This window comes from Mobula birostris, chromosome 3 (genome assembly GCF_030028105.1).
Source record: "Mobula birostris isolate sMobBir1 chromosome 3, sMobBir1.hap1, whole genome shotgun sequence".
NCBI lineage: Eukaryota > Metazoa > Chordata > Chondrichthyes > Myliobatiformes > Myliobatidae > Mobula > Mobula birostris.
The window spans coordinates 185,453,208-185,469,138 of NC_092372.1; the positions used below are offsets into that span (position 1 = coordinate 185,453,208).

Sequence of the window (15,931 nt, forward strand, 5' to 3'; positions counted from 1 at the left end):
AAGTTGATTGTTTCCCAATCAGTCGGGGCATCAAAGTATGTGGCAAGAAGGCAGGTGTATGAGGTTGAGTGGGATCCAGGATCAGCTATGATGGAATGACGGAGCAGACTCGATGGGCTGAATGGCCTAATTCTGTTCCTTTGTCTTATGGTCTTATGACCTCGGCAAGTATTATTTCCAAAGACACATCGTTAGGCTTAGCTAGTTGTGGGCATACTGTGATAGCACCAGAAGCGTGGTGACACTTGCGGGATATGTTGGTTGTTGACATGGAACTACGCATTTCACTATGTTTCAATATTTCAATGTAGATGTGTTGAATAAAGCTAATCTTTTAAAAAAGTTTTTATTAAAAGCTTCATTCACTGCTCAATGTATTTGTTGAATTTCTTCCAAATATCCAACTGATGGCTAATATGGTGCTAATGGAAGATGCTGCTCTGGCTTTTAAGTTCTATTAGGACATAGAAGCCTCAAAATTGAATTCACTCATTTTAATGCACTAAATGGCCATTTGTTTCCTAATGTCAAATCACCTGTAACCAAAGTATCATAAAATTAGACGTCCTTAATGATTATTTCAAATCTCTCCCTTTTAAGAAGTGTTCAAAACATTCAGCTGCCACTCCATTTGCACACTGAGTCAAGTGAGTAAATTAGTGGAATTTACTCCATAGCAACCACAGGCTGTGGAAAAAGTGGGGTGGGAAATGGGGAAAGAGAAGCAAGGAGGGAACAAAGACACATAAATGCCAAATTGACCCTGTACCACAACTAGCCAGGCACTGCAATACTGGGACTGTGGATTGATGCTTCCATGAGCTAATGGTATCAGTGCACAGTTGTTTTAATCTATGCTCAGGGCATTTGGTAATGAAATTTTTAATATATCAAAGAGAAAGGGTCAGGAGCAGGAGTGTGATACATAGAATTTATCAAGTATAAAACAATATACTGTTATTTCCATTATTTTTAATATGATTGGCTGCATGATTTATTGGGAGTTAAAAATAAAGGCTGAAGTGAATGGGCAAGGACATGGTAAATGGAGTAGAGTGGAAAATGTGAGGCTATACACTTTGAATAGGAAAATAGGAACCTGGAGTACTTTTAAGTGGTGAGATATTAAAAGGTGCTACTGTTCAGAAACACCTGAATAGTCTTATACACACATCATGGAAAGTTAGCATGTGAGAAGAACAAGAAACGTGGAAAGCATACAGTATAGTAGGCTTTATTGGAAAAGAGATTAAGTGTAGGAGTAGAAATATTTTACTCCAATTATATAGATACCTTGTGAGTCTGCATCTGAAAAATTTTGTGTAGGTGTCGTTTTCTTTACCAAAGGAGACTGCATTTACAACAGAGGGAGTGCAGACCAGACTAGTTCCAAGGGTTTTTCATATGAGAAGAATTAAACAGAATGGGATTAGATTATTCGAAATTTCTAAAACTGAGTACTCTTAAGGGACATGATAGGCTAGTTGTGGAGTTGATGTGCCTACTGGTTAGAATATCCAAAACCAGAGGTATAATATTAAGATAAGGGGTCAACCATTCAGAGCACAGATGAGATGGGATTTCTTCACTCAAAGGATAAGGAACATTTGGATTTCATGATCCAGGTAGCTGTGAAATCTTGGTCACTGAGTATATTAAAAGCAGAGTTTAATAGAGTTTTAGATGCTAAGGGAATCGAAGTATTATAAGATTAATTAAGTAAAATGGTTAATTAAGGAAATAGTGGAACTTCAGCCTTAATCTTATTAAATAATGGTGCACATGTGAAAGGTCGACTGTCTTATATTTTGTTCATTAGTGATTACTAGGTGCTACACAAGTTGACAATGTCATCACATATAAAGTACTATGGATAAAGTGCCAACTACAACATCATAAGTCTAGCCAAATTTTTTAATGAGCTAAACTTATACAGGAGGAGGGCATAAATACTTTAAAACATGTACTTTTATATGCTATTCTTGCAATAAAGAAAACAGGCACAGTGGGTCCAGTTCAGTCCACAAGTAAGTCCAAATCAGATCCAAAGAAACTGGTTATTTGTCAGAAATTACTTTTGGATAGTACTTCTAGCAGAATCAGTTGCAGTTCTGACAAAAACAAAGAAGGAAATCCTTCACCAACAGCAAATTTTCCTATCCTCTCCAACTTCCTTTGCTTCCAGCATTCTGAAGGTGGCTTACTATAAGCCTGGTTCACCCCTTTATTTCTGCTAATACCTAAGTTTTTTCATGCAACAGCTTTAGAACATAGATACATTGAAAACCTACAGCACAATACAGGTCCTTTGGCCCACAATGCTGTGCCGAACATGTACTTTAGAAATTACCTGGGGTTACCCATAGCCCTCTATTTTTCTAAGCTCCATGTACCTATTCAGGAGTCTCTTAAAAGACCCTATCATATCTGCCTGCACCACTGTTGTCCGCAGCCCAATCCACGCACACACCACTCTCTGCGTAAACAAAACTTATGCCTGACATCTTCTCTGTACCTACTTCCAAGCACCTTAAAACTGTGCCCTCTCGTGTTAGCCATTTCAGCCCTGGGAAAAAGCCTCTGACTATCCACACGATCAATGCCTCTCATCATCTTATACACCTCTATCAGGTCACTCTCATCCTCTGCTGCTCCATGGAGAAAAGACCAAATTCACCCAACCTATTCATAAGGCATGCTCCCCAATCCAGACACCATCCTTGTAAATCTCCTCTGCACCCTTTTTATAGTTTCCACATCCTTCCTGTAGTGACGTGACCAGAACTGAGTGCAGTACTCCCAAGTGGGGTCTGACCAGGGTCCTATATAGCTATATGTGTGCAATTGTAGATGATCCAGTGAACCTGTTCTTCATTTGTTGTCCAGGATTCAACAGATTTTCCAGGGTCCACTCTCCTCTCCTATCAGATTCTTCCTTCTCCAGCCCCTCACCTTTCCCACCAACCTGGCTTCACCTATCACTTTCCAGCTAGCCTCCTTCCCCTTCCCCACTGTTTTTTTTTCTGGCATCTTCCCCTTTCCTTTTCAATCCTGAAAAAAAGGCCTCAGCCCGAAACATCGACTGTTTATTCATTTCCTTAGATGCTGCCTGACTTGCTGAGTTCCTCCAGCATCTGCAGAATCTCTCATTTTTTATCAGTTTTAATTTCAGATTTCCAGTATCTATAGCATTTCCCATGATAATTCAGATCTTTATTTGGCATCATCCCTTTATATCTCCTGTCAAATATTGTTCACTTATTTTATTTTTCGCTCTTATACTTTACATTAAATTGTTACAGCCTTCCAGCATACCCTTCTCTTCCTTCCTCCTCCCTTCACTCTGAAACCTGTTCATCTCAAACCATTCCAGACTTGATGATTTATCACACTGTTATATTACCTCTACCTATTTTTGCCTCTGTACATAAGTGCTGCCCAAACTTAACACTATTACCAGCATTTTCAATTTATATTGTATGTAAAGGGAAACTAGAGTCATAAAACACTGTAGCACAGGAAACAGGTGGTCTGGCCCATCTAGTCCATGCCAAGCTATTAATCTCCCCAGTTCTATGAAGTTGCACCTGGACCATAACCCTTCATACCCCACCTTCCAAGCTTCAGAAATAGTAACCGCACCTCCCTGACCTTTACCATCGCCTTGGACAGGGATAGGAGTAGATGGTATGGGAAAGTATTTCGTTGTAGGAGGGTGAATTATGATACTATTAGGTAGGAACTTGGGAGAATACATTGGGAACAGGTGTCCTTGGGGTAATGCACAACGGGCATCTGGAGGCTGTTCAGGGAATAATTACGTGGGGTTTTGGATAAGTTTATCCCTTTGAGGCTGGAACAAATGGTAGGGTGCAGGAGCCATGGTTGACAAGGGATATGGAACATCTAGTCAAGAGGAAGAAAGAATCTTACTTAATGGTTTTGGAAGCAAGGCTCAGACAGGCAGCCTGGAATGAGTGGAAGAATGGACTTAAGAGAGCAAGAAGGGGCACGAGAAGGACATGGCAAGTAAGATTAAGGAAGATTCCAAGATATTCTACATATATGTGAAGAGCAGGAAGATGGGTAGAGTGAGGGTAGTACTGATCAGGGATAGTAGTGGAAATGTGCCTGGAGTCTGGGAGGTAAGCTAGGTCCTTAATGAATGCTTTGTTTCAGTATTCACCAGTGAGAGGGACCTTAACGTTTTTGAGGACAAAGTGAAATAGGCTGATATGCTAGAACATGTTGACATTAAGAAAGAGGGTGCGCTGTAACTTTTGAGAAAAATATTAGGATACTTAAGGCACTGGGTTGGATGGGATGTATTCCAGGGTACTATGGGAAGTGAGGGAAGAGATTGCTGCACCTTTGGCAATTATTTTTGAAACTTCATTGGCCACAGGAGTAAGTACCAGATGATTGGAGGGTGGCAAATGTTATTCCTTTGTTCAAGAAAAGGAGTAGGGGTAACCCTAGATGTTACTTCAGTTTGCGCAAATTATTGGAGAAGGTCCTTGGAGACTATAATTATAAGCATTTGGAGTACCAGAGTCTGATTAGGGTTAGTCAGCATGGCTTTGTGAGGGGCAGAGACCTGTTCTGAGACCCCTGCTCTGTGCGATTTTTATAAGTGATGTGGATTAGGAAGTGGAAGGGTAGGTTAGTAAGTTTGCAGATGACACAAAGGTTGGTGGAGTTGTGGATAAGGTAGAAGTTGTTATAGGTTGCAATGGGATATTGCTAAGTGCAAAGGTGAGCTCAGAAGTAGCATATGTTCAACACAGAAAAGTGTGAAGTGATTCACTTTGGAAGGCCGAATTTGAAGGCAGAATACAGGGTTGACGGCAGGATTCTTAATAGTGCAGAGGAACAGAGGATGTTGGAATTCACATCCAAGGTTGCAGCGCAAGTTGATAGGGTTGTTAAGAAGGCGTATAGTATGTTGGCCTATTTTTGTCAAAGGATTGAGTTCAAGAGCCGTGAGGTAATGTTGCAGCTCTATAAAACCCTGATTAGACCGGCATTGGAATACTGTGTTTAGATTTAGAGAGGCTGCAGAGGATATTTACCAGGATGTTGTCCGGACTAGAGAGCATGTCTTATGTTGAGAGAGCTGGGCTTTTCTCCTTGGAGCAAAGGAGAATGACCGGTGACTTGATAGAGGTGTACAAGATGATAAGAGGCGTATATATAGTGGATAGCCAGAGACTTTTTCTCAGGGCAGAAATGGCTAGTACAAGGGGGCATCATTGTAAGGTGACTGGAGAAAAGCAAAGGTGGGGGGCGGGGAGGAATATCAGAGGTAATTTTTTTTTGCACAGTGTGGTGGGTACTTAGTATGTGCTGCCAGAAGTGGCGGTAGAGTGGATACCTTAGGGGGCATTTAAGAAACCCTTAGACACATGGATGATAGAAAAATGGAGGGGGCTATGTAGGAGGAAAGGGTTAGATTGATCTTATAGTAAATAGTTGGCTCAACATCATAGGCTGAAGGGCCTATTCTGTGCTGTAATGTTCTGTTTTAAGTGTGATGGAGGAATTTAAATGATTAATTTGGAAATAATATTGACCTGAGCAACAATAACCACAAACTTCTCAGATTGCTATAAGAACCCTTTTAGTCTGCTATCTTACTTCAAGGAAGAACTTTGTTGTTCATGGCCTGTCTGACCCATGTATAACTGCAGAACCTCCAATAGGATTGATGGCATCTGCTTCCTCTGGCATTGTTAGGGACGTAAGTTAAATGATGGTATTTCGAATGATACTTGTTACACCTGAACAAGTAAAACACTATGAAGGTAACTGTGGATATGGAGTCATTCACCAGCTGCGGAAGTGACCATAAAAGTACATGTTCAGTAAGAATACTGATTGACCTAGGCTACAATTACTTATTCATGCTCTTACCCTGAGGAATCAGAGTCATACCAATAATTTAATTAATAGTGATGAGTCCATGTTTCTAAGAGGCCGCATTGCAGTTCCAGATGTGACTGTGCCATTCCCACTGTGCATTGTAGGACTGTGCATCTTTTTCTTGCTCATTATGTATTCTTACTTTCCTATAATAATATTTAGAATTGATTGAATGCGTCATTCACCATAATAAAGGCAAACAGGAACTGGTCCAGTTTTCAGCCTTGAGTTAGTGGAGAAGTCTTTATTGATTAACACATATTAAATGTATTTTGACAGTTTTCTTAAGGTTTTTTCCATAAGATATAGGAGCAGAATTAGGCCATTCAGTTCATTGATCACTCTCCGCTATTCAAACATGACTGATTTATTATCCCTTTCAACCCTATTCTCCTGCCTTCTCCCCGTAACCTTTGACACCCTTACTAATCAGGAACTTATCAACCACTGCTTTAAATATATCCAATGACTTGGCTTCCACAGCCATTTGTAGCAATTAATTCCGCAGATTCACTACCCTCTGACTAAAGAAATTCCTCTGCCCTAAAGGGGCATCCTTGTGTTCTGAGGCTGTGCCCTCTTGTTTAGACTTCCCCACTATTGGAAACATCCTGTCTAAGTTCACGCTATCTAAGCTTTTCAGTATTCGATAGGTTTCAGTGAGATCCTGCCCCTCAACCCCCTGTCTTCTAAACGCCAGTGAGTATGGGCCCAAATGTTCCTCATACATTAACACTTCCATTCCAGGGATTATTCTTCTGAACCTCCTCCAGACCCACTCCAATGCCAGCACATCCTTTCACAGATAAGGAGTCCAAAACTGTTCACAATGCTTCAAGTGCAGTCTGGCCAGTGCTGTAAAATCCTGGCATTACATCCTTGCTTTGATATTCTAGTCCTCTTGCAATGATATTGCATTTGCCTTCATTACCACCGACCCAAACTGCAAGTTGAGTCGTTCACGAGGACTCCCAAGTCCCCTTGCACTCTGATTTCTGAATTTTCTCCCTATTAAGAAATAGTCTATGCCTTTATTCCTACTAAGGTGAATGACCATACAGTTCCCAGTACTGTATTCTCCTAATCTGGTTTATTACCAAGATTATTTCAGTCATTGTTAAACAGGAGGAAGGAATCTAACAACCTGAAAAGAAAGCACCAATCTATGACTTGGAAGATCACTAATAGAAACTAAAATGATAAAATGATCCTGGGGATTTATGGAGTACGATCTACTGTGATGACAAACCAAGTTATCAGATGATTGATGCTAATGAGAGAGATAAGGGAGACAATGGAGAAACGTTCAAAATGTTAATGAGGGAGGAGAGAGAGAGAGATAACGGAAAGGAAACACAATTCAGAATATTGACAGACCGGCTGCTTTGAACCTGAACTATTTGAAGTTTGATGGACATGTGATACCCCAGCAGGGGGATAAAAAGAACAGGTTCACTAAGGCACGGCACACACCACGAGATCACGAGGTAACGAGACCCTGGAAGAGCAGTGTCCCCCCACAAGTTGGTGGGAGTTTGGAGGTCTGGTTCGAGGGAACCGACCATAGACTCACAGGGTGAAAAGGTACGATCGGCGGGAACCTGTTGTGTGTGTCCGCCCTTGCCTGGGTGCCGGGTTCACCGCGGAAGAACGGTCGTATCCGGAACGGAGAGGTCACAGTCGGTGACCACAGCGGGACAGAAGACATAAAAGGGTCCGCCCGAAAGCCAACTGTGAAGAACATCAAAGGTCTGCTTGAATCAAAATTTGCATCTCTCTCTCTCTCTCTCTCTCTCCAACAGCACAACAGCGATTACTGCAAACTGTACTAAGCTCAACTGAACTCTGCATCACTTGAGACTGATCATTTTACCCCTAGACTGCGATAGAGCTTGGCTGATTCCTATTACCCTAGTTCTGTGTACATGTGTGTTTTATCATTGCTAACCTGTTGCATTTATATCCTTACGATTAGAGTATTGTATTACTTATTTCTTTAATAAAACTTTATTAGTTTCCAGTAATCCAGACTCCAACTAGTGGTCCATTTCTGCTGGTTTGGCATCCCAGTTACGGGGTACGTAACACTACAAAATTATTTAGCTTGAATCAGAAAGTCAGAAAACATGATTTTCGCTGTATAAGGAAATCTTTCTTAATGTGATCTATGTAATCTCAAAAAATTGAAATGTTTAATTTGTTATGGAATAACAATAATTCTAATCTTGGGATGCCACAGTAGCATAGCAGTTACCACAATGCTATTACAGCTTGGGTTGTTGGAGTTCAGAGTTCTCTGTAAGGAGCCTCTGTATGTCCTCCCCATGGAATGCATGAGTTTTCTCCTGGTCCTCTGGTTTCCTCCCACAGTCCGAAGATGTACCAGGTAGGTTAACTGGTCATTGTAAGTTGTCTTGTCATTAGGTTATGGTTAAATTGGGGTTGTCAAAGTTTGCTGGACAGTGCAGCTCAAAAAGCCTATTCCGTGCTGCACCTTAAAATATGAGGGGTGATTGATAAGTTTGTGGCCTAAGGTAAGAGGAGTCAATTTTAGAAAACCTAGCACATTTATTTTTCCTACATTTACACACTTAGTCCAGCGGTCGTGGAGGATCCCTTCTTTGTAGAAGTCGGCGCCTTGGACCTCCAGAAGTGGATCACAGCATGGGTGATTGATAAGTTCATGGCCTAAGGTAGAAGGAGATGGGTTATTAACTTCAAGCTTTCTGCATTTTCACTCAAAAGAGTTGACCTGCATGTCCATGTAACGGGAGTGTCTTGGACCTCCAGGTGGTCCACAGCAGGGGTGATTGATAAGTTCATGGTCTTAGAAGGAAATGAGTTATACAGCTCTCGTTATATGCACGTGCAGGTCAACTCTTTGAGTGAAAATGCAGAAAGTTTGAAGTTAATAACTCATCTCCTTCTACCTTAGGCCATGATCTTATCAATCACCCCTGCTGTGGACCACTTCTACAAAGAAGGGATCCGTATGCTCCATGACCGCTGGACTAAGTGTGTACATGTAGGAGGGGAATATGTTGAAAAATAAATGTGCTAGGTTTTCTAAAATTGACTCCTTCTACCTTAGGCCACAAACTTATCAATCACCCCTCGTAAGTAATCTAGCATCTGATTGTACAGAAATCCTGATAGTTCAGTACTTGACTCATTATTTTGGAGGGTGGGCCGGAGGTCTAGAATGCATGCAAGATATGTGGCCAGAACGGAGGGTTTAGACTGAATACGAGGCCACAATTGGGGTTTAATCTAATGCATGGAGATTGATTGTCACCAGCAGTGTATGTAAAATATAAATTAGAAATATTGTTTATTTTACTCTAATAGTAAACTCAAATAAAACTAGAACCTATCCATAAGCATAGCTAGTTTATTCCTCTCCATAGGTGCTCTCTGACTTACTGAGTTCCTGCAGCATTTTGTGTGTTAAAGATTTCCAGTGTATGCAGAACCTCTCATGTTTATAACCTGTGCATAATCTAACAAATTAAATAATTTGTTCTTTTTTTTTATTGCCAATCTGCCTAATAGGTACTACCACATGACACTAAAGCCCGTCGTCTATTTGTCACGAGCGGTGGACTGAAGAAGATTCAAGAGATTAAAGCTGAACCCGGTTCAGTTATGCAGGAGTATATTAATGGTATTAACAACTGTTATCCAGAAGAAATTGTCAGGTAACAAAGAACTTATTCTCCTTAAAATTTCACTCATCAAATTTGTTTAATTGGTATATTATTTTCAACTTTGATTAATTTTAAATCTGATTTTGGAAAGCTGTTGGATTTTGATGGGTCTTAGCAGAACTGAATTCCTGTCTCCAATGGAAATACTATACACACATTCACAACAGCATCAAAACACATTGATGAAGATAGAGCAGTAGATGTAGTGTATATGATTTCAGTAAGGCATTTGATAAGGTTTCCCATGTAAGGCTCATTTAGAAGGTAAGGAGGCATGGGATCCAAGGAGTCCTTCCTGTGTGGATCCAGAATTGGCTTGCCCACAGAAGGCAAAGGGTGGTTGTAGGTGGTTTGTATTCTGCATGGAGGAATGGTGTTCCACAGGGATCTGTTCTGGGACCCCTCCTCTTTGTGATTTTTATGGATGACCTGGATGAAGAAGTAGAAGGGTGGGTTAGTAAGTTTGCTGATGACACAAAAACTGGAGGTGTTGTGGATAGTCTGAAGGATTGCCAGAGGTTACAACAGGACATCGATAGGATGTAGAACTGGACTGAGAAGTAGCAGATGGAGTTCAACGCAGATAAGTGAGAAGTGGTTCATTTTGGTAGGTCAAATTTAAAGACAGAATATAATATTAATGGTAAGACTGTTGGCAGTGTGGAGGATCAGCGAGATCTTGCGGTCCGTGTCCATAGGACATTCAGAGCTGCTGTGCAGGTAAAGAAGGTGTATGGTGTGATGGGCTTCATCAACCGTGGGACTGAGTTCAAGAGTTGTGAGGTAATATTAAAGTGATATAAGACCCGACTTGAAGAACTGTGTTCTGTTCTGGTCACCTTACTACAAGAAGGATGTGAATACTATAGATAGAGTGCAGAGAATATTTACAAGGATGTTGCTTGGATTGGGAGCATGCCATAAGAATAGGTTGAGTGAACTTGGCTTTTTCTCCTTGGAGCGATGGAAGATGAGAGGTGACCTGATAGAAGTGTATAAGATGATGAGAGGCATTAATCATATGGATAGCCAGAGGCCTTTTCCCAGTGCTGAAGTGGCTAACACGAGAGGACATAGTTTTAAGGTGTGTGGAAGTAGGTACAAAGGGGATGTCAGAGATAGGTTTTTCACACAGAGAGTAGTGGGTGCATGGAAGAGGCGGAAACAATAGGGTCTTTTAAGAGACTCTTAGGTACATGGAGCTTAGAAAAATAGAAGGCTATGCAGTTGGGAAATTCTAGACAGTTTCTAGAGTTGGTTACATGGTCAGCAGAAAATTGTGAGCCAAACAGCCTGTATTGTGCTGTAGATTTCTGAGTTCTATGTTCTGACACTGAACCTTGGGAGGGGATTGCAAGGTACAATAGTGGGTATAGACTGGAAGATCATTGGTTGTGAGACCAATTCTTATTTTAGCAAAGGTGAAATTAATTTTTTAAAAATCTCAACTTTGGTAGCATGAGAAAAGTTACAATAAAAGCTGATGAATTATTGTAAAAACTCATCACATTTTATGTCCTTCAGGCAGGGATGAACTACCACTGTAAGGCTTACATACAGTATGACTTCTATCTTATATCAAGTAATGCCTTCAAAGCAGGTGTTGAGCAGTTACTGCTGTGCTCCCAATGTTTTATTAAAAAGGGAATTGAAGGACGAGAGTGCTGCATAATTTGTGAGTGATAGCATCACTCGCAACACGCTGGAGGAACTCAGCAGGTTGGGCAGCATCTGTGGAAACGATCAAGTCAACGTTTCGGGCCGGAACCCTTCATCAGGACTGTAGAGGGAAGGGGCAGAGGCCCTATAAAGAAGATGGGGGGAGGGTGGGAAGGAGAAGGCTGGTAGGTTCCAGGTGAAAAACCAGTAAGGGGAAAGATAAAGGGGTGGGGGAGGGGAAGGAGGGAGGGGATAGGTAGGAAAGGTGAAGAAGGAATAGGGGAAAGCACAATGGGTAGTAGAAGAAGGCGGAACCATGAGGGAGGTGATAGGCAGCTGGGGGAGGGGGCAGAGTGACATAGGGATAGAGGCAGGGAGGGGGAGGGAATTACTGGAAGTTGGAGAATTCTATGTTCATACCAAGGGGCTGGAGACTACCTAGACAGTATATGAGGTGCATCTGCAGATTATTTTGTGTTTACGAAGTGATAGTGTCAACAGGAGTTGTGGGGCTGAGTTGGAGGAAGTGAAAGTTGGCAGCTCAAATTATATCAAACTCTCTCCGAAATTTATTAAGCAAACTGATAATTAAACTACTGTGAAGAAAGTCTAGACGTGATAGTCCGAAGGACATGTTTCTCTATAGTATGACTGTATTTCCAGGTCAGACAGGTATAGAGCCTGGAGAAGCAGGCTCAGTAGTAGTGCTTGTTAGTCACTTGTTATTCGTGTTGGTAGATTTTGGACATAGAACGGCTATCAGAGTAGCCTTTGATCCAGATGGAAGATGGATTAGATGCCATTCAAACTTAATGCTTTGTACTGGATTATGTTGAGGAATCTGGTGTAAAATTGGCCCTGTGTTCATATAGGTCAGTGGAGAGTCTTCCATCGTTCTGTTGGTGTTATGGTGTCACTTGCCATGGAATCTTTTCCTCGCTTATCTTTGGCAATACCTGAGGGCTTAAGGTGATTGTTTTGACTCTGTTGTACATGCCCAGTCTCTGATTTTCTGCCAAAGGGCTTCAGCCCAAAATGTTGACTGTACTTTTCTCCATAGATGCTACCTGGCCTGCTGAGTTCCTCTAGCATTTTGTGTGTGTTGCTCTGATTTTCTTGTGGCTACAGAATTTATGTGGCTGATCCAGGGAAGTTTGTTGTCAATGGTGTTATCCAAAATGTTGATATTGGAAATCTCACTAAAGACAATGCTACTGAATGTTAAAAATAGGTGTTCAGACCCTTTTTGTAGTACATTGCTTGGCACAGGTATAGTATGACACATTGAGGTATGGATTACTTCATTTCTTTTTGAGAGGTGCAAATAGAGTTGAAAATTGCACATAGTTATATCCAAAAGCCCCCTCCTCCCCCTTTCTGAGTGTGGTACTGAAAATTCAGCATAGTAACCTGGAATATGTTGATGCCAATACAGGTAATTCATTCATTTCAAATTCTATTCTGATTCCCATGTATGATTGTTTGTCTGAGCATGGTCCCTGATTAACATGTACCATACCCTTAATGTTTAAAGATCTGTATCTTTCTTGGAAACTAATTTACAGTGATTAAGAGTTGTCTGTGTTTTTATTATATTGATTGTGTGTCTGGTTACATTTTCATGTCTGCCATATTCAGTACTTGCATGTGTGTACAGTAATTATTTCACTGTTAAATAATTCTTCTATTAAGGCCAGTGAAACATTCCTGTCTTCAGGTCTGTGTCTTGATTAATAAATTTGTCCTCTACCCTCATATTGAGCATTCAGCATATAACATATCTAAATTTGGGACCTCACTGTGAAAAGAATGAACCACAGGATCTTGTATCCTTTGGCTCTGCTGTATATTATTTCAAAGTGTTATGTTGCCAGTCTGTTTCCTGCTGTGTTTTAGTAATCTGCTTTATACATTTATTTATATGATCAATTACTTAACTGCTTCATCTTACTTTTTATTGTTATGTTTCAATTTTGTTTGGCATTGAAATGGTATATTTAATGCAGTTAAACACTTCAAGGTATAACGCATCATTGAACACAATTTAAATAACAGAAGGAGAGTTTAGAGATCACCAATGTCTTGGTCAAACATTTAGGGAGTAAATTCCAGTGGTTTGGGCCGAGACACCTGAAACCAGCACACTTGATTGGGTGAAGAAAACCTAGAATATGTAAAACCCGGGTTGGCAGAGAGCTGGGACAGGTTACAGAAGGAATTGTTTTCATTATACTGCAGTAGTTTCACCAGGTTGATCCACAATTGTATTAACCACATGTTCCTTTATTGATTTCTGCAGATACTACTCGCCTGGATATTCTGATGCATTGCTGGAAAGAGTTGAAAACTACCAACCAACTCTTTAAGAAATATTGTGGGTGGTCTTTTTTTCCCCGAAGTTTTTGTTGGTTTTAAACCAGGAAGTCTCTACTAATTTTACTAAAATATTTTGTACTAAGCATTAAATTATGGCCCAAGTCTCCATCCAAATTCTTTGATCAATTTCAGTTGATTTTGTTAATAATTTTGCTGGAACAGTAGGATCTCTTTGATGAAAATGTTTCGATTGCATTTCGGTGCATTATCTTGTTTTAGTAGCGGTTAGTACTCCGAAGCCTCTTACAGACCAAAAACATTGCATTTTTCACAGAAATGAATTCTAAATTATGCGAGGGGTTGGCAAGGTTGTGGATTTTCAATGATCTTTCCTAAAGCCCGATTTCAGTGGCCATAAAAGCAGCTTTTGTATTCTATATTATGAAAATATAAACTCATATTTGCGGCACTCTGAAACTCTGTGACACCAATAAATGTGGTGACTTGGGTTTGAAGTTGAAGGTTTGTGTGGATTCATTACTAATCAAAACCTGGCTGATATACAGTGATTATTTTTATTTTAAAAACTTTATTCACTATTGATTGCTGAGTAAAATCGAGAAAAAATCGATAGTAATATTAATACAGGCAGGAAAAGTTCAAGGTGTCATCCTGCTTTTGAATTTATTGCGTGTATGGGAGCTGCTGAATGGTGATATATTACATGCATTGCTGGTTGGTCTGACGTTCTTGTGGAAGTACATTTATAATTAGCACAGCGAGAGAATGTGACAGTGACTGACCTGCTGAATGTAACTCTCTTCGATCACAGCACCACACTTCTGTTCAAAGGATTTGTAAGTGAGATGGAATGCATCTGTTTAAAGTACAGAATTTTCTCCGTATTTTCTGCAACTCAGGAAAATAATTTTCTGCATTTTCCAATCTAGTTTTCATTTAGCCATTTCACTCTCTGTCAGGCGTTATATCAGAGTTGCTGCGTTGTGTTCCTTGTTCCATTTCATAAAAATGCATCGAGCAATCCCATAATCATATCTACTTGAGCATAACTACAGTTTAAAATGTGAAACCGAACGTAAAACCAAACGTCATTTTTATTCGTGAGATCGGTGGGAATAATTAGGTGCGTACTGCCTTATTACTTTATTATAAAATCCAATTTGCAATAGTGAGTACGATTTCAAGCGAAATTACTTTTTATGTAAGGTCTAAATATAACTCGAATTTATTTCGGAGACGACGTGGAAGGCGAATCTGGACCTGCAGAACGCCGCTTTGAAGAAACCGCTTTGTGCAGCTGCTTGTTAGAAACTGGTGCTCAAAAACCAGACGGTGGAGTTTAAGTACGAGCAGCGCGCCAATCAAGCCGTGTTTTTTTTACCGCAAATGCCGGTTGGAGTGGGTTGGTCCGTTGTTGCTTGTAAAGCCTGTGTAGGCCGACAAAGCTGATGCCTCATTTTTGCAGCTCCGTTTAATTGCTAAATAAAGAGGGCGGCCATGGTATATAAATCTTTGTAGATAAGATTTTAAACAGTTCCGATTTTCCAAAGGGCCAGGAAGATTCATGTAAATAACGCGGAATTGTGGTAAATTGCAGTTATTTGGGGGAAAAACTTGCATCTCAAATGCGGTACCGGTGACAGATCAGATTAAAATGATCGAGTGAATATGGAAGATTCTTTGGCATAAAATATGTAGATTTAGAGAGACTGTGTGTGTGTGTGTGTGTGTGTGTGTGTGTGTGTGTGTGTGTTTGTGTGTGTCAGGTGCTTCTGGAACCGAAGCGTTTCCAGTCAGGTTGCTCTGCAGCCTGCCACGCTGTTAAATTGGAGCTGAAGAGGGGCTTGGTTCCTCTTTCGAACAAAGCCATCCTTGTGTGCAACTGGAACGAACTATGTGAGCTCTCGCCCCCTCGCTCTCGCTCTTTCTCAGGGCTGACCACTGTAACACGAAGCTGTCCAATCAATCATCTATCTCAAATAAAATGTCTCCTTTCTCCTTCCCCCGTGACTCTCTTCTAAGGTCACGGAATAATGTGTTGGTTTTCGGGGGGGGGGGCGAGGCCAGAAACGATGCCTTTTCGTTTGTCAGATCTCCCCCGCCTGCTGTAGTTGGCGAATGGCTGGAAATGACAGCCCAGCGCTGACGCGGAAAAGCCAGGAGGAATCTGAACCTTGACTAAAGGTGGTTTCCTGTAAGCAGGTTACCGGATTGTCTGACACTTGGAATCTGATTGCTCTATTTCGGCTTCGTCTGGAAGTGATCGCCAATAAGGGATGGGGGAGGGGGGGGAGGAATAGCAGCTC

At 40.9% G+C, this 15,931-nt stretch overlaps 1 protein-coding gene across 3 annotated transcripts in view; it reads left to right on the forward strand.

The window, feature by feature from the left end:
* Positions 1–14,119, forward strand: part of spag6 (sperm associated antigen 6) — a 131,353-nt gene extending 117,234 nt beyond the window's left edge. For all 3 annotated transcript variants that reach the window (XM_072252048.1, XM_072252047.1, XM_072252049.1), the window contains exons 10-11: positions 9,475–9,620; positions 13,588–14,119. In XM_072252048.1, the coding sequence (XP_072108149.1) occupies positions 9,475–9,620; positions 13,588–13,654 (213 nt within the window). In that variant the 3' untranslated portion in view covers positions 13,655–14,119. The remainder of the gene's footprint in view (positions 1–9,474; positions 9,621–13,587) is intronic.
* Positions 14,120–15,931: the final 1,812 nt, after the last annotated feature.